Source organism: Daphnia pulicaria, chromosome 2, assembly GCF_021234035.1.
Source record: "Daphnia pulicaria isolate SC F1-1A chromosome 2, SC_F0-13Bv2, whole genome shotgun sequence".
Classification (NCBI taxonomy): domain Eukaryota; kingdom Metazoa; phylum Arthropoda; class Branchiopoda; order Diplostraca; family Daphniidae; genus Daphnia; species Daphnia pulicaria.
In genome coordinates, this window is record NC_060914.1 from 12,637,250 (window position 1) to 12,656,040 (window position 18,791).

An 18,791-nucleotide genomic window follows, 5' to 3' on the forward strand; every position below is an offset into this window, starting at 1 on the left:
AAACTCTTAATTAAGAACCACACAATATTAATGAAACGACTAAATTGCTACAAAATTTTTTTGCAAATTATAAACACATGTTTAGAGTTTGTTTTATCACAGCAAAGCGACTTTCTGATCCACGATGTTCTGCTGACGTTAGAGCGCAACAACGTGATCGACCTCACTGTGCCTTGGGCGTACGACTATTTCGCTTTCCTCATTCCAGTCGCTGAAAAAATGGCCAACATCGACTCTGTCGTCAAACCGTTTCAATGGCCGGTCTGATGCACACTTTAGTCGGTTGTAAATCTTCCCTAAAAACATTTGATTTTGAATCAACAGATTTGGTTGGGACTTGGCGTTTCCATTATCTGCGTCATTGCCGTTCTTAATTTAATGCAACGCTTGTTATCCTATCTACCCGTTAATGGGGAAAATTAATCACGACCGAACAGCCCCAACGACAGTCCGCCAACTGGGAAAAGTCTGAAAAAGAATAAATAAATACGCCAATGTTTTCATCAGGGGAGGAGTGATGGATTTTCTATTTTCGCAAGTAAAAAATGTCATTAAATTCCTTCAATGCAATTCAACTATTAAAATACCAAAACCCAAACAGAATAATAATCAGAGGGGCGTTTTTGCGGCATTACGGGAGAGACTCGATTCCTTGCCAAATTCTCGTTGCGCATTTGCATCCGAATGCATCCAGTCTGTCAAACCGGGACTAAGAAACGTTTTCATGGATGTAAAATTGAAATTTGTCTCACTCTTAAAAACAAAACAAAATAACCTGAAAATAACAACGAAAATTCTGACATTTCGAACGCAGGCGAAAAATTACCAGAAAGACGCAATCAGGGAGGATTACAAAAAGACTGGGAAATGCAACTTGCAAATAGCCAAAGATTTGTACAGACAGACCGTCTCATCGTTCGCCTTATAGAAAAACAGCCCCTACACCAAAAGCATCAGCCAAGGGGGAGCAATAATTAAAATTGAAGTTTTTGCAGTTGATCCTTTTCTGAAACGATTCAAATGTTCTCACCCTTTGAATTAATGGATTTTAATGCACGGTAGTATTAATTAGGTTCGATAGAATGTAGGGATTATCAATAAATGACTAGCGGATTAGTCATTTTCACCCAAAATATTGAAAACAAATAGTAGCAGCCGCTTAACTCTTATTTTGCGCAACAAAGTCTTGAATGCACAGCCTAATACATGATCTGATTCGTACCCTACACGTACAAAATAAAGTCAATTTGCCCGATCTTTTTAGCCCACCCAACAATGTTTCTATTGGTTACATTAAAATGAGCCATCTCAAATGAATACATCAATAAACCCTGTGTGTCACTACACAACCTTCGCAGCGAGAAAATAAAACAAAAAAACAATAAATCCTGTCCGTCGAAATGGTAATGCAAGTTGGCCCAATATTAGTCAAACTAGTTCAAACGTCCACTTAAGCTTCAAAAAAAAAGAAAGACGATATAAATATCTCGTCGGTTGATTAACCTATTAAAATTAAAAACACTAACACGTCTTGTTTAAAAAAAAAATGTTTGGCATGGCTTAGATCATTCGGTTAGAGGCCGCAAGGGTTGCCATTTAGAAAAAGAAAAATGAAACAAAAAATAGAAAGTTTGCCATCTTCTACACCCTGTTATGGAAAGTTGGATGCGTAACGATGATTCAGCACAATTTTTATGTTTTCCCCAGCAAAACGCCGTTATTTCTGGTTCTCTTGGAGCCTTGAGACACGCGAGCTCCGCATATAAAGGACAGGTTTCATCTTGGATTTCTTCGCATTCAACACCAACTGCCGTGCTAGATACACTCGAATTATCCCCAATCTGGCAATCTCATCCGCAACATACAGGCAAGTGATAAAGACAGCTATTCCATCTAGTTTTCTGTCCTGGTCTCGTTTTTAGCTTTTTAATAATTAACGAATCGGTTTCCAGCTGTCGTCCAGATCGATGTCGATTGGATAGGGACATCCATTCTCCGCATTCCGGACAGATCGTCCCCACCATGAAAGGCGATCGATGTTTAACGAACATCCAAGGTCAAAACGATTTAACCTTGTCAAGGTATTCCTCACATGCTTTAATTATTGATGCAGCAATTGAGAAACAAAAAATTAAGCTTTAATTCATTTGACAGGGCCTATGGATGGCGTGTTTGGTGCTGCTATAAATCAACCGGAATGCTGGAATGCTGCGGATTGAGTGGGAGATATCAAAGTGTATACTAGTATAGAATTTTGTCCGACAGATGCCAAGGGGAGACTGGGTTTTTGGTGTAAGCCGGGTAAAATGAGTTTTGAACAAATGATTTTCTTCACAATTGATTTAATTCGCCCTACAGTTGGGAATGTCACAGCCTGCTCCAACGGGCGTATAGTTTCATTTCCTAAGCTAAACACCCAGTCTCTCCTATGCATCAGTCCCAGAGAATTTTAATACAGTTTGAAAATAATCGGTGATCCTGTTACTCGTTTACACCTTATGTCAATTATCAAAAATACGTTTTTGCCTCTCTTTTTTTATCGTAGCTAGTTCGGCTAAATAAAAATTACAACCAAAATGCGGAGTTTGCTTACCTTGTCGTGGGCGCTCCTGCTGGTTCTCCTCGATTGGACTCCTCGGTAGCCTTGATGAAACCCCATTCGCTTTTTCTACGCAACGCGACCTATAACAAAACAAAGTAGTTAAGACAGTAAGCAAAAGATTCAATGGAAGAAATTTTTTTAAAAGAATTACCTTTTGACCAAAATAAAATTTGATATAAATTTTTACCTTGGGGAAGAAATTTTCAATAGAATCAACTTTGTTTCAAACATTGCTTTCAGACTCCCCCTCGCTTGTTGCAGGGCGCAGGCCCACCTATTTAGAACCAAATACCATTTAACTATTACAGAGAGAGAGAGATGTAAAATAATCATGGGAGCCTATCAAATCGAAAACAAAGTTGTTCTTTCGTTTGATGCACGGGATTACTTCAATTATTGATACCTTCTTCCCAAACTAAGTACTTTGTGAGCAATACATTTCCGGGATGAAACATTGATATTGACGACAATATATCGCCCACTATGTAAGACAAAGACTTGAAACAATTATATGGGTGTATGGGTAAATCAATAAAGTTAAACGTTGTTGATCAAGGCTTGTACGGGAGTTATCGACTGATGTATTATTTCTCAGTCTTCTGAAGGCAATAAACTACCGGGATGCAACATTGATTATCAACATCATATTAGAAGTAACCAATTAAGAAACTTCGTAACCATAAATGTCTAAGCACTCGGATCGTGATAGAATTGCTCCAGGGTCACGAATCATTTAAATCCAAATAGCCCATCAAGAGATGGAATCACAAATTAAACGTAACATGAATAAAACAACTGCGCATCTCCCTGTCTTATCATTTCCCCCACTCCCCCTTTGGAGAGTGTATCAGGCCTGTAGCCATAGAGCAACCAAATGTATAAGAAATCCTTTCGTCTCCTACTGATCAGTCTTTGTTGGTCACTATCACCCCAAAGACCTCCGGCGGATGTCTAATTCCATCAGGAAAATACAAAGATCCCGTTTTGAAATTTACAAAATTCTTAAGTGATCAAACTTCTCACCCTTCTTAATCTTTTAGCGATTTAGAGTTGGTCTAACGAATTCCCTCCAAAAACCACAGGCCTGTTAATCTACAATGAATTTATTAACTTTACCTTATTTGTTCATTTGGTTGACCGTTTCAAGTTGTGGCTCTTCAACGTCGTCGACGTGGAATTCCCTCAACGGTCGACACCTTCGAGTCATCTGGGTAGTAAACAACTGCAATCCATTTCTTTGATTATTCACTAAACAATTTTCAATTTCAATTATACCTTAAACCAATAAAAAAAAATGTGTAATCCTTTTAGCCTCGTTGGCATGGCAACCCAAAGGGGTTGACAGGGCCACTCAAAGGGGGCGTCGCTCTTGAATACCTATCGACCAGATTGAATTTCACGTAATGCAATTTTACAAAGCATATAATAACCATTATTGCAACTATAAAAATCACACCTGAAAATTACCGTTTCCTTTGAATTCGCAGGTACGAAATGGTCCGAGTGACGGAAAACCGACTGGAGCCACCGGAAAATGGGCGGGGACTTTTCAGCTATCTGTTCGATAACGTTGAGTTTGATTTTCCAATTTTCTTACGATTAGACTTCCAATGGCCAAATCTTGTTGAAATTAATAAGACGACCTAAAAAGTAGAATATCGAAACAACAAAATTAATTCTTGATTGAAAAAACGATTTAACCGATTTACAGGGATATTTTCTTATTTTGATTTTTTGTTTTTACTTTTATCGCTTTGATATGTCACAGAAATGCGACTTTTTAATCCAAGATGTGCCGCCGTCACCCCAGCGCCTTAAAATCGTCGATCTGACAGCCTACTGGTTTTACGGGAGTTTAGGGTTCCTCATTCCCGCCTCTGATGAAACGGCCAACATCAACGCCGTCGTCAAACCATTTCAATGGCCGGTTCGTACACTCACAAATGTTTGACATGTTCTTATTCAACAGCAATTGTTTATCAACCGTCAGGTTTGGTTGGGACTTGGCGTATCCATTGGATGCGTCATTGCAGTTTTGCATTTAATCCAGCGCTACTTGCATTATCGATCGACAATCGATTCAAAACAAAACGAACAAAATAAAATTCAGAAATGGCAAACTGGAAAACAATATTTCTACGTCTTCGGCAATTTGCTATCGCAAGGTTTCTATAAGAATAACTAGTCTAACTAGTTTTGGAATGGATGTAAGAGGAAGACATGGGTACGAAAGTCAAAGTAATTTAAAACAATTAGGTAGTGTTTGCCCATCGGAACGAATACCCTATCGACTAGTCGCTGGCGTGTGGACCCTGGCCGCTTTCATCTTCGTCCAGGCCTACACATCCACTCTCTTCACTTACATAGTGACACCAGTCAATCAACCACTAATCAATTCCGTCTACGACATAGCTGAAAGAAGCGACATCCAGTTATTCGTCAGAAAAATGGGAACCGCAGATAATCTCATCTCGGCAAGTTCAAATTTTGTTTAAACGGATATCGTTCCTTTAATTTTATTCTTCTTTCCAATTGAACTTGCTCAGAATGAAAACAACACGGGCCTGAACCTGAAACTACACGAAAGGCTCAACTCTAACCCGAATTCTCGATGCACTTTGGTGTCTGATTGCATCAATAAGATTACACCGGGATCAGGAAACGTCTTTCTTGAAGTATAAGACATTTCAAAATTTATTACAATCAATAAAATGAATAATAGCATTGGTCTTTTTCAAATTTCAATGCCAAATTAGGCAATTGTTTACCTCAAAGATGAAGTAAGAGCAGATTTCCGAAAGACTGGCAAGTGCAACTTGCAAGTAGCAAACAGCATTTTTATATCAGGCCCTTCAATGTTGGCCCTAGTCAAAAACAGTCCCTACACTAAAAGTATCGACCGCGGGTAGGCAATCAAATTCATTCAATTTTTGGCCGCTTTAATAACCCAAGTACTGTTTTCCCGCTGCCCATCAATGAAAAAGATTATTGGAGTTGCAACAAACTGGACTGCTGGACTACTGGGACCTGTGGTTTCGCCCCATGTCCCCTCAATGTACGGGAAATGTCCAAAATGGGAAACAAATGCCGAAAAACAAACTTGCTCCACTTTCCTTAAAAAATTTGACCGGCGCATTTCTCGTCATTGCCGTTGGATTCGGCCTTTCCCTTTTGGCATTTCTATGCGAAAAAATCATTTCTATGCCTGAGCGCCACAGCATCCGCACCCGAACGCCCAATAACAAATAATAATTTACCGTTTTCTAAGCATGGTCCAAGTAATGCAAGTATACCCATCCATAAGTATAAAATAAAGTAAGAAATTAAAATTTTGCTAACCTTGTCGAGGGCGATTCTGGCTCTCCAATCCTCAGTAGACTTGATGAAACCAATTCGCTTTCTCTATGCCATGCAACCTTAAACAAAACAAAATGTCACAAAATTAACAATGGATACAATGAACAAACAAAAACATGGATACAATACAAAAACAGATAAAACCTTGAGTAGTTTCTAACTTAAGTTCTCTTTCTAGTTACAGGTCCGCTATACTATTGAAAACTATCACATGAGCAAAGTAAATTAATCAAGTTAACGCTGTTGATTGGCATGTGCGAGATGTTTCAACTGATGTGTTATTCCAGAGCTAAGTTTTTCAGTGGGCAATGTACTTCTGGGATACAGTATTGTTCACCATAATAAAATTGGAATTGCCAATGAGCAACCAACGAGCAAACTTCTCTAGACTCGATTAGCTATAAATTTGTAAGCACTCACTAGGATTTGACGTCAAAGCATTGCTTTAGATATCCCAAAGTTTCAGCATCAATTGATTAGAAATGTCCAATTACGAAATGAAATCCCAAAGGGGCAATTATTTACGTGTGAATAAAACATCTGCGTATCTACTCGACTATTACCTTCTCCTTAATGACATGTAGTTGAGAGAGTGTAGCCGTAACGCCGTAACATATGATATAAAAGAAATCCTATCATCTCCTACTGATCAGTCTTCGTTGGCCACGATCAGCCCAAAGATCTCATTCGTGGCGCGGATGTCTAATTATATCAGGGAAATAGAAACAATCCGCTTTGATAAACCTTACTGGCCAAACTTCAAATGATTCGGAGTTGGTCCAAAGAACTCTAGGCATAACGGGCTGTAACCGACTATGGATTTGTCAGCATTACCTTTGATCATTTGGTTGACCGTTTCAAGTTGTGACTCTTCAACGTCGTCGTCGTGGAATTCCCTCAACGGTCGACACCTTCGAGTCATCTGGGTAGTACAAGATTGTGATTTTATTTCTTTACATATTTACTGATGAAATAAATTTTCACGAAAAAAAAAATCAATCACCTGGATCTGGCAAAAATAATCTCCGTTATAGCCTCGTTGGCATGGTAATCCAAAGGGGTTGTCTGGGCCACTCAAAGGGGGCGTCGCTCTTGAATACCTGTCGACACGATTGAATTTTACGTAATGCAATTTTACAAAGCATATAATAACCATTATTGCAACTATAAAAATCACACCTGAAAATTACCGTTTCCTTTGAATTCGCAGGTACGAAATGGTCCGAGTGACTGAAAACAGACTGGAGCCACCGGCGAATGGGCGGGGACTTTTCAGCTATCTATTCGATAAAGTTGAGTTTACCGATTCCATTTTCTGCTTACTATAACCTTCACATAATCAGTTGTTAAAAATCAGAAGACGTACCTAAAAATAATAAAATCAAAATAACCAAATAAATTGTTGATTGAAAACGTGATTCAACATTTAAATATTATTAACGACAATTGGGGATTAACTTCAGTAACCGATAAATGTTTTCCCCAATCTATCACAGCAATGCGACTTTTTAATTCAAGATGTGGTGCCGACATTTCAACGTAATAAAATAGTCGATCTGACAGCCTACTGGTTTTACGGAAATGTAGCGATCCTCATTCCCGCCCCTCACGAAACGGCCAACATCAACGCCGTCGTCAAACCATTTCAATGGCCGGTTCGTACACTCACAAATGGTAACATTTTCCTATTCAACATTTGTTAATCAATCGACAGGTTTGGCTAGGACTTGGCGTTTCAATCGCATGCGTCATCGCAATGTTGAATTTAATCCAGCGCTACTTGGATTATCGATCGACAATCGATGACGATTTAAAACACATTGAAGAAAATAAAAGTCAGAAAAGGGGTCGGATTGGCGTCAAGAAATGGCAAACTGGAAAGCAATTTTTCTACGTCTTGGGCAATTTGCTTTCGCAAGGTTATTATTATTTCTTCTCCACTTACTCGTTTGGCCAAGAGAAAAATTGTGATACCATATTCACTGGTACTTCATAATTAGGTGGCTTTTGTCCTTCGAAATGGATACCCTATCGATTTGTCGCTGGGGTGTGGACACTGGCCGCTTTCTTCTTCGTCCAGGCCTACACCTCAACTCTTATTACTTACATTGTGACACCAACGCAGCAACCGCTAATTAGTTCGGTCTACGACATAGCGGAAAGTAGCGACATCCAGTTATTCGTAAAAAAAGCGGGAACTCCAGACACTATCATTTCGGCAAGATCAAATTTAGTTTTAACGCATCGTTCAACATTTGATATTCTTTCAACTTAAAATTCGCAGAACAAAAACAACACGGGCCTCAACCTGAAACTACAAGAAAGACTCAACTCTAACCCAAATTCTCGATGTACTTTGGCGTCTGACTGCATCAATTTCATTACACCAGGATCAAGGAACGCCTATCTTGACGTAAAACATTTTTTTTTTCTTTCCCAAAAATTAAAAACTTTGTCGCCTTCAAATTTAATTATGAATTAGGCACATCTTTACCTGAAAGACGCAATCAGAGAAAACTTTCAAAAGACTGGGAAATGCAATTTGCAAATAGCGAAGGGGATATTTCTGTCGTCGTCTTCAACATTTGCCCTACCGAAAAACAGTCCCTACACCAAAAGTATCAACCGCGGGTAGGCAATCTAATTGACTCAATTTTCCACCGCTTTAATAACCCAAGTACTTTTTTCTATTGGCAATAAACTGGACAGACTATTGGATTTGCAACAAACTGGACTGCTGGACTACTGGGACCTGTGGTTTCGCCCCATGTCCCCTCAATGTACGGGAAATGTCCAAAGTGGGAAAGCAATGCCGAAAAACAAACTTGCTCCACTTTCCTTAAAAAATTTGACCGGCGCTTTTCTCGTCATTGCCGTTGGATTTGGCCTTTCCCTTTTGGCATTTCTATGCGAAAAAATCATTTCTATGTGTGACCGCCACAGCATCCGCACCCAAATCGTTCAAATCAGTAACCCCCAATAAATCGATCGAAATGCGGTGAAACCTCCCTTATTTTTGAAAACATGTACCTCGGTGGTTTTGGCCAAAGCCAAAAAGACATTCGATGCATGTATTGGCCTACAGAATCTCCATTATCAATAGCTCTGTTCTTACCTTGAACTTGGTATCGACTTATACCAGAGTGGCTGGGTGGCTAAATAACACGCACGATCAACGAATTTTATCCGATCTCAAATTTAGCACGAAATGTAGACTGCACGTCATCAATGCTCTCTGGTTTCCTGTAGAATTAAATTCAATTAGCTAGAGTTCTTGAAATACAATCAAACTAGAAATGCCAAATAAATTTTACCGCTCGAGGAAATCAAGGCAATTGCTGGTGATTACCGATGGAAGAAAATTCGGATTCTAGATTTCTGATTGTTAACTTCTTCTTTCATCTCCCATAGCTCCTTTCTAGAATAAAAGAAGAAGAAGAAATTAAAGAAATTAAATTAGGTAACTGAAAACTTCAAATTCGTCACTCCAGGATCAAACAACGTCTTCCTTGATGTAACTCAACAAATTTTTAAAGCTCGCCAAACTTTTCATACTATTCCTGTGTACAGTCACAGATCTATCACCTGGATGCCATCCGACAAGATTTTGCAAAGACTGGGAAATGCAATTGGCAGATAGCAAAAGAATGATTCACGCCAACGATCTCATCGTTCGCCTTACAAAAAAACAGTCCCTACACTAGAAGCATAAACCAAGGGTAAGCCAATGAAATGATAATTGGGAAAGTACCATCAGTAATTCTGATAAAATTGTTGACACGGTGGCAAATCAAATCAAAAGAATTTTAGAGTTGCATAAAATTGGATTGTTCGACTACTGGGACCTGTGTTTTCGACCCATGCCTCTTCAATGCATGGAAAATACCCAAAGTGGATACAAGAAACCGAAAAATAAACCGAAATCACTTTCCCTGAAAAATCTGACTGGCTCCCTTTTCACTTTTCTCTGTGAGAAATTCATCTCCCTAACTCACTGTTGCTCTAGTAAAAGTATAACTCCGTTCAAAACAAATGTTTGACGAACCACTGAGAGCTGTTTTACTATTAAATCGGCACCCCAAATCACTAACGAAATATCCATGTTAATAAAAAAGAAAATCTGGAATCCTTTACAGATTGCCAAAGACTAACCATCTTAACACAAGTGGCAAACCAGCCGAGTTCTCAATTCACTTATTAGACGGCCAATATTTTGCCATTTCATTTTAAAAGGTTTTGAACAAAACGCGAAATAAATTAAACTGCACAATAAAAAAGAATTCAGGATAATCGATTAATAATTGACTTTTAGAAATTAAAAAGATTGGGTCAAAGTGACACAGTTGATGGCTCCGTCGCAGATCGAGTCTACATATAGAGGCAGCACTGACGACTTGAGATTCAAATAGATTTCATCTGAGATTTTTCACCTGAACTTTGAAAACGTTTGCCAAAATCTGAAAAGAAAATGTTAGCGTCCGCTTGGTCATCTGTTGCGTCATATTTTTTTCCGGCGAAGAACTCTTTTACTTCTGCCGAACAAAACATTCTGCTGAATAGGCAGCAGCCGCCGACACAAAACCAACACGTCGGCCAACCCTATCCCATCGGCATGATGCCCTCACCATACTACCGATACGAGACGGGCTATCAAATCAACCAAATGCCAAACGTGTGGGCTCAACAGTTGCCACAACAACCGCAATACTACCAAGCACCTGACAGCCCACCTGACCAGTTTGTTGCCTCTCCAGCTTACGGATCGCAAGAAACAGCATTACCCGAACATCCGGAGGCATTGCAACAGCAATTTCACTACGGTCACTATTACCAGCAACCGCAACAAGGTCCTCCTCCCAGTCAATCTGCTTACGAAACTTCTCCCGGATACGTCGAGACGGTTCCCGGTTGTGATCCCAACAGTTGCTGCTGCACTTGCGCAGCCATGTTTCAACAAATCCCAAAGTTGGAACGTCGTTTGGACCAAATGGAAAGAGAGAACCACAATCTCCACGATCAGCTAATGAAAACAAAAAGCGAAATACATGAGCTCCGTCGGTCGTCTGACGCATCAAGAAACGGAACCGAGTCTCACGTGGGATTTGAAAATCCGATTCCATCCATGCCGGAAGTCGGCAACTACAATCCCGTTTACGAGGCACCCAATTTGCTAGACACCCACATCGCGAACCAGATGCGACATCTGTCGGTGGCATTGGAAGAACAACAGCGGCTTTCGGAAAATGATTGTCCGGCTATTTTGCCAGCAAGATCTAATAACCAAACTCAATCGCAAAATGGCTACGGGCTACTAGTAGAAATAGGCGAGACCGAACACCACCAATGCACAGCAAACTGGCCGTCTAGTATAAACAACACAAATGGTGGCAGGCCAATTCCACCGATGGCTCAGCCGAGACGACAGCCGATGCCTGGGCAATACAACTATACCGGATTCACAAACAATCATCGTTACGATGTCGATCCTCGTCAAAACTGGGCTGAAATGAACTTTAAGCAGTAAACTTGCGATAAACCAACGGGACTGGAGTAGTTGCGCTGATTATCATTCTTTTGTCTAACTCTTTCTGAAATTTGAATAAACGGGTTTTGTCCCTTAACTGATTTGTGATTGAATGTCTTTAACTTAACCATTAACTCAAAACGAACAGCAATGCTGCGATTTAAAAAGCGAGTTGGTTTGTGTCGCTTCGTAACTCTTAGCTACCTTTAGATTAAGTAAATTTAAATAGATCAAATCAAGCTGGAAAAGTTGCATACCTTGTCGTCGGTGCTTCCTGGCTCTCTTCGACTCGGATGAAACAAATAGTGGTCCTTTATCTTCATGTGGCACGTCCTTCATTCAAGAAACAAAAGAGTGCACAGAAATTAAGGATCAATAAAATAGAACAAAAGCTTTCACAGATTATTAAACTTAAGTTTAGATAAAGAAGTAAAACAACCATTGATCCATTTCTTATTGCTAAGAGTTACCGTTGTTGATTCGCTTGTACGGGATGTTTTAAACTGAAACATTACACCGGAGCTCGATATTTGGTTGGGACTAAATCAACAATACCTGAAACATTGATCGTCACCATAATAAATTACAAGTAACTAATGAGCAAACTTTCGAGGCATAAATTTGTAAGCACTAGAACATGAATGACGTCAAGGCTTTGCTTTAGAATTCCCAAAGTTCGAACAAACAACTGAATCGAACCGGCCCATCACGACAGAGAGAAAAGTTACCCGAAATGCAATTTACACGCGTGAATAAAACAATCGCGTATCGACCTGACTATCGTTCGAAACGAAAAGCAGTTTGACAGATTGCAGATAGTAACATTATATAAGATGTTAGATGTTGTCTCATCTACTCTTGAGGAGTCTTCGTTCGCCACGATCAACGAAAAGACAATTTCACAGTGTGGAAGTTAATCAAATCAGGATATTAAAAAAGATCCCGCTTTGGGATTTGCATTGGCTGGAGGTTTATAGGGAATATCTAACGAATTGAGTTGGTCTTGACAACGCATGAAAACAGGCTTATTTAACTTTAACTACTATGAGGTTTTCAATGTTACCTTTGCTCATTTGGTTGGCCGTTTTAAGTTGTGACTCAACTACGACGAATTTGAATTCCCTCAGCGGTCGGCACCTTCGCGTCATCTGGGTAGTAAAAAAGTTTGTGATTTATTTCTTTACATTTTTACTGAAATGAATTTCCTCGAAAATAACTACCTGGACTACCTGGATGGGGCACAACTTAATTATCTCCGTTGCAGCCTCGTTGGCATGGTAATCCAAAAGGGTTGTCAGGGCCACTCAAAGGAGGCGTCGCTCTAGAATACCTGTCGACCAGATTGAATTTCACGTAATAGAATTTTAAAAATCATTTGAAGTTATAGCAATATAGAAAAACATACCTATATCTTTCATTTGGCAGGTACGAAATGGTCCGAGTGACTGAAAACAGACTGGAGCCACCGGCGAATGGGCGGGGACTTTTCAGCTATTTGTTTGATCAAGTTGAGATTGATTTTCCAATATCCTATTATACTCGTCAGACTCCCAGTTCTTTTACAGTAGTAATAAGACGACCTTAGAAAGAATAAAATAAAAATAATAAAATTAATTTGTATAATTATCGGAAACTCTGAATCGATTTCGGTGACCAATCTTTTTACTTTTCGACTGATCTGTCACAGCAATGCGATTTTTTAATCCAAGACTTGGTGCCGACATTCCAGCGCAATAAAGTCGTCGATCTCACAACATACTGGATTTATGGGGATTTAGCTTTCCTCATTCCCGCCTCTGATGAAACGGCCAACATAGGCGCTGTCGTTAAACCCTTTCAATGGCCGGTTTGTAATACACTCACAATTGTTTAATATTCTTTTAAATATTAAACACAATTTGTTAATCCATTCGACAGGTTTGGTTGGGACTTGGCCTATCGATTGCATTCGTTATCGCGGTTTTGAATTTAATCCAGCGCTACCCGGAATATGCAATTGAAACTATTGTTCGACAAAACGAAAAGACGAATCAGACTGGTGGTCGACTTCGCGTCACGAAATGGCAAACTGGAAAACAATATCTCTTCGTCTTCGGCAATTTGCTCTCACAAGGTTTTATACTTTCGAAACTGATTTCTTTTGACTAGGGAAAGACACAGGTGCAAAAATCACAACTATTTTGATAATTAGGTGGTTTTTGCCCATCAAAATGGCTACCCTACCGACTAGTCACTGGGGTTTGGACCCTGGCCGCTTTCTTCTTCGTCCAGGCCTACACGTCGACTCTCATCACCTACGTAGTGACACCAGTACACCAACCGCTAATTACTTCTGCCTACGACATAGCTGAAAGAAGCGAAATCCAGTTATTCGTCAGAAAAGCAGGGACTCCAGATGCCATCATTTCGGCAAGATTAAATTTAGTTTTAACATGTCGTTCAACATTTAATTTTCTTTCAATTTAAAATTCGCAGAACAAAAACAACACGGGCCTGAACCTGAAACTACTAGAGAGACTCAACTCTAACCCAAATTCACGATGCACTTTCGCGTCGGACTGTATAAATATGGTTATCCCGGGATCAAGAAACGTCTTCGTCGATGTAAAATGTTTTTTCGTTAAAAAAAAAATCGAATGAAAACAAATCCTCATTTCAAGATTTAATATTTGAAATAGGCAAGTATTTACCTCCAAGACGCAATAAGAGACGGTTTTCAAAAGACTGGGAAATGTAACTTGCAAATAGCGAAAGGTACATTCATGCCAGTGTTTTCAACATTTGCCCTGCCGAAAAACAGTCCCCACACCAAATCTATTGACCAAGGGTAAGCAAAATAAGATTTTGACCGCTTTATTAAAAACTAAATTGCATTTTCTTTTTGTTACTGAATCCTCAAGACTATTGGAATTGCAACAAACTGGGATGATTGACTACTGGGACCTGTGGTTTCGTCCCATGCCCCCTCAATGTACGGGAAATGTCCACAGTGGGAAACAAATGCCGAAAAATAAACTGAAGCCTCTCTCCTTAAAAAACTTGACCGGCGCATTTCTGGTCATTGCCGTTGGATTCGGCCTTTCGCTTTTAGCATTTCTCGGTGAAAAAATCATTTCTTTACGTGAAAGTCGCCGTAAGCACAAGCAAACGAGCACGGGCAAACAGTAATGAAATATGTAATAGAAGCAAGATATTTCTAACTTTCTTTTTAACTTCTTATGGGTAGTCAAACTTTACTTAATTCGATGTAAGAAACCGGAGGAGAAACACGACCCATTATTCTATCTATCTAATGCGACTGACGCATCAAAAATAATGTTAATTGGATTTAGCACAGGGGACAAGCCAGGTCCCTATTTGGTGTCACCCTAAATTCTGTAATAAACCCCCTAAAGAATCGCATTTGAACAAGTAGCCTAACCCGAAAAGAATTTCTTTAATTGTTACCGAAATAAATTCACTGTTTTAGCGCCCGAATAACACATATTGAAAGCATTGTTACCTTGTTATTAAGTGTTATCTAATCCAATTCCATATTGAACACGAAACGAAGACCGTATATGATAATGCCATCTGGTATCCTAGTAATGAAATTTCATTAGCTTTTATTCTGTTAAACTTAAAGTCCTATAAATGTTACCCGTCAAAAACTTGAATGTGAATGCTGAAGGTGCTTATTACATAAGCCTCGAACATCCCTGTAATAGTTTATAAATGGATCAAACTGATTGAGCTTAAGCTTAACGAAACATTTATCTCGTTGGACAGAAGAATCACACTTATGAGAATAGAAAATCTGTTGAGGGATAAGAATCTTTAACATGTTAGAACGGGGATGAAGAATAGTTCCTCTAACACAAAACTGTTGAATGAACATGGTGGTGGAATAGATAGACAACCCATGTCGAAATTTTTAAAATGTATCCGAGTAATACAGCATCACTGAGATGACTCACTGAGGCTTGGTAAACAAAATTCTTTCTTCATAGCATCTTACATTAAGTTTAATAGAGTTTTCGTTATTTCACACACTTAAAACTCACATATGCTTCCGTGTGATTCACATGACAAAGGAAAACTTTGGTTTTACTATAGCCTCACTTGCACTTCAGATTACCCTTCTAAGTTGGTAAATGTTAACTACAGGGCAAGAAAGAAAAGATATACATACATATCTGCTTTTTTGAAAGTTGTACACTGGTTAATCAATCAAACGGGTACAAAATTATGGTTGACTAAATTTTGCCGCCAATCTTGCCACCAAACTTGCCGCCACGTTTGCTACTCCTCTACTGTCAAATGGCGTCGTCTGCTACTCCACTCGCCGTCTAATTCCGCCATTTTCCGCACAGAATTGCGCCAAAATGTATTTCCACAATTTATCCTTTTTGGAAATCGATATATTGATTTCAAAATGTTGGGAAGAAAATTCATAAAATTGGATACGTACAGTGTGCTAATATATCAACAAAATTATCTCTAAGTCTAAATATTATTGCAGAAGTGATAACGACTTGTTGCTTCACAATTTATCATTGTATTTCATTCTTCTTGCGATGAGGTTCCCACACCACAAATGGCTAAAGCAGCATTCATTGACTATATCTCTAAACGTATGGATGAGTCATCAATATGTAAATACCAACTGATAACTATCGGTCGTCACGGTCGATAACAGCCAAAATTCCATCCAGCCCCCAAACCTGGCCACAGGTAAAACTTGACGACAGACTATTCATATAGCCTCCCCAGAGATTATTGAACAATCAGTCTAGGAAATCAATCCAGCCAGATCGGACGTCAATTGATTCTATAGCTAAAATCATTTTTTCAAACTCCAATTATTACGAAATGGGCGATAAAATGCTTCGTCGTTTGGCGGTCGCCAACATGTTCGAGGGCTGCGTTGTCGTTTTATTGCAGGTAAAATTTCATTTAAAAATCTACTTGTCTAAAATGTTCATTCATTTAAATTTTAATTGCTTGACAGTTGGCAGTGCTGATAACCCTTCACGACTGGGTCGATTTCATTTGCATCGGTTTCTGGGGTGGAGTCCTGATGGGTATGACCGGCATGTGGACACTGCAGAGAAGACCCAAGCGAATGATCACCACAGCAGCTCTGTCCATGCTGGCTGGATTGTGCATGGTGGGTTTCTATTCGTGGCAAGTGTCCACCGTTGATTGCGAGAGCATAATCAGTCCGACCGCCGATCCAAACGCCCGCAAGAGCAGCAACTGGGAATCTGACCCCGATCTCTGTAAGTTTTGTGACTTAATTATTTCAGAATTAATTATTGTGAATTCATTTTGTTGAATAATATTATTTAGGCAGTTGGCGACTGGCATCCGACGTCCTGTTCATCATCCTGGGATGTTTGGCCATCGGCAACAACATTTTCCTGGCGGCTAGAGCTTCGACCCTAATCGGAGATAGGCGTGGCTCTCACTAATAATTGTCCCGGCCATATTATACCCTTTTGTTGTATAAATTCATTTGTTTGACTCATTATTAACTTGATAGAATATGACGTGTAGTAATTATTTTCACATTTAATTGTTGGACCTGCTAAATTTTACAAAATACAAAAATCCGATCTTATTTGATTTACCGGTTTCTTTTAAATAAGGAAATAATTCAATTAAATTACATTTAACCTTTGGAATCTCTTACCGGAACTCTTGGTATTAGTCACGACGATTAAATAATACAATGAGTCACATTTGTGAGTTAGTTCATACCTAGTAGCTGTTTGGCAGTGTAGTCCTACCAATAAAAATTAATTCCAGTAGAATTTGATTTCCTTATCACCAGACGACGGAGATATGTTGCCCAGGCGACACTATCGGCGGGATTCGATTATCAGTTGTAGCTTATTGAATAAACAGTCGAGCATCGAACACTGCCAGAGTTAAAAGTGCCGTTCAAAAATTTGAAAACGAAATTCAAATTATTCTTATATAGAAACAGTTGGACAATATAATGGCAGGCGACAAAATTCTTCGCCATCTGGCCATTGCCACCATGTTAGAGGGTTGTATTCTCGTGTTAATGCAGGTAAAAAGTTAGTAATTAAAACAAATTACGACGTTATAATTTTGGTTTGCGAAATTTACAAGTTGGCTGTTCTTATTACTCTGCACGACTGGGTCGATTGGATTTGCATCGGCTTCTGGGGTGGTGGTCTGATGATCATGGCCGGCATGTGGGCTCTTCAAAGAAGGTAAGAAATAATTCAATTCATTTTAAAAAGCTTGAAAACGAATTAATTGAAATTGTTTGATAAAGTCAAAAGAAAATGATTACAACATCAGCTCTAGCCATGATCGGCGGACTTTGCCTGGTGGGATTTTATTCGTGGCACGTCTCCACTGTCGATTGTAGCGAAATCGATGACAGAAACCAAAATCAATCGAGGAAAAGCCAATGGGAAGGAGATTCCGATCTATGTGAGTTTGAACCGTAATTAATAAAAACAGAACTAATAATAACACATTTAATTGGCGAATAATATTAGGTGACTGGCGATTGGCTTCCGACATCATGTTCATCATTTTAGGATTGGTGGCCATCGGAATCAACATGTTCATGGCGGTTAGAGGCTCGACATTGGCCGGTGCTCATTCCAGACGCAGTTCTAATTCATCGCATTCCGGCCACCATCATAATCACCACCCTCCTGCTCCGGTGGTTCATCCGGTTCCTGTTGTCCATCACCACACGACTTACGTGACTCCCGAAGCCACTTATTCCATCCCTTATAACCCCCATCAGCAGCAGCAGCAACAGGTGATGCCCGCAGGCTACCCTCATCCTCAGCAGCAGCCAGCGCTTTATCCGGTTTATCCGTCCCAACACCAGAATCCCCATCAACCGGCTTACAATCCAGGATATCCGGCGCCGGGAGCACCTCCTTATTACAAGGATTAGCATATGATATTATTGTGAAAAGATTTGTTTCTTATGCAAATGCAAATGATGTCCTGTATCATACTTTTTTTAATGTCTCTAAATAATTAAAATATTCAATGAATCATTGAGTTGTTTGTGCAATTCCAAATCGACGATATAAAAAGATTATTATTAAAAAAATTATTAATGACGCAATTGGATGAGCGTCAATCGAGTCTCTGCTTACGTCTTGGCGATGAATAAGGGAAAGAGATTAGAGTCAAACATGGCAGACAGCAGCATATGGTCTTTTAGAAAAATTTGAAACATGGACTTATTCTTATATCGGTCGACTTTGCGTAGTTTCTTATCGTCAATTTGCTGATAATAAAATTAAGTAAACCGTGATACGATGG

At 39.4% G+C, this 18,791-nt stretch overlaps 3 protein-coding genes and 3 long non-coding RNA genes across 7 annotated transcripts; 5 read left to right on the forward strand and 1 right to left on the reverse strand.

Annotated features, from left to right (window-relative positions):
* Positions 1–522: 522 nt before the first annotated feature.
* On the reverse strand, positions 523–9,150 carry LOC124326761. 2 transcript variants are annotated; one of them, XR_006915799.1, is made up of 10 exons: positions 9,075–9,150; positions 7,139–7,325; positions 6,963–7,059; positions 6,794–6,881; positions 5,942–6,018; positions 4,059–4,245; positions 3,878–3,979; positions 3,719–3,809; positions 2,594–2,682; positions 523–709 (listed from the first exon to the last, which is right to left on the reverse strand). It is a non-coding gene; the product is annotated as an uncharacterized LOC124326761 (long non-coding RNA). The 2 variants fall into 2 exon arrangements; XR_006915798.1 differs by having other exon boundaries at positions 3,719–3,824.
* Positions 1,953–2,473, forward strand: LOC124326678. The gene is made up of 2 exons (XR_006915610.1): positions 1,953–2,081; positions 2,155–2,473. It is a non-coding gene; the product is annotated as an uncharacterized LOC124326678 (long non-coding RNA).
* LOC124326851 lies at positions 5,158–5,840 on the forward strand. Its single transcript, XR_006915900.1, has 3 exons — positions 5,158–5,277; positions 5,359–5,507; positions 5,587–5,840. It is a non-coding gene; the product is annotated as an uncharacterized LOC124326851 (long non-coding RNA).
* Positions 9,151–12,679: 3,529 nt separating the features above from the next.
* Positions 12,680–14,651, forward strand: LOC124327779 (ionotropic receptor 21a-like). Its single transcript, XM_046786775.1, has 7 exons — positions 12,680–12,760; positions 13,171–13,329; positions 13,401–13,596; positions 13,675–13,892; positions 13,959–14,087; positions 14,162–14,310; positions 14,384–14,651. The coding sequence occupies exons 1-7, from the start codon at positions 12,680–12,682 to the stop codon at positions 14,649–14,651; spliced, it is 1,200 nt and encodes a 399-aa protein (XP_046642731.1).
* Positions 14,652–16,237: 1,586 nt separating this feature from the next.
* LOC124326602 lies at positions 16,238–17,085 on the forward strand. Its single transcript, XM_046785516.1, has 3 exons — positions 16,238–16,406; positions 16,474–16,744; positions 16,815–17,085. Exons 1-3 carry the CDS (start codon positions 16,335–16,337, stop codon positions 16,934–16,936), a joined length of 465 nt encoding a protein of 154 aa, XP_046641472.1. The 5' UTR covers positions 16,238–16,334; the 3' UTR covers positions 16,937–17,085.
* A 291-nt stretch (positions 17,086–17,376) lies between these two features.
* On the forward strand, positions 17,377–18,517 carry LOC124326463. Its single transcript, XM_046785308.1, has 4 exons — positions 17,377–17,541; positions 17,604–17,707; positions 17,773–17,933; positions 18,002–18,517. The coding sequence occupies exons 1-4, from the start codon at positions 17,467–17,469 to the stop codon at positions 18,412–18,414; spliced, it is 753 nt and encodes a 250-aa protein (XP_046641264.1). The 5' UTR covers positions 17,377–17,466; the 3' UTR covers positions 18,415–18,517.
* Positions 18,518–18,791: the final 274 nt, after the last annotated feature.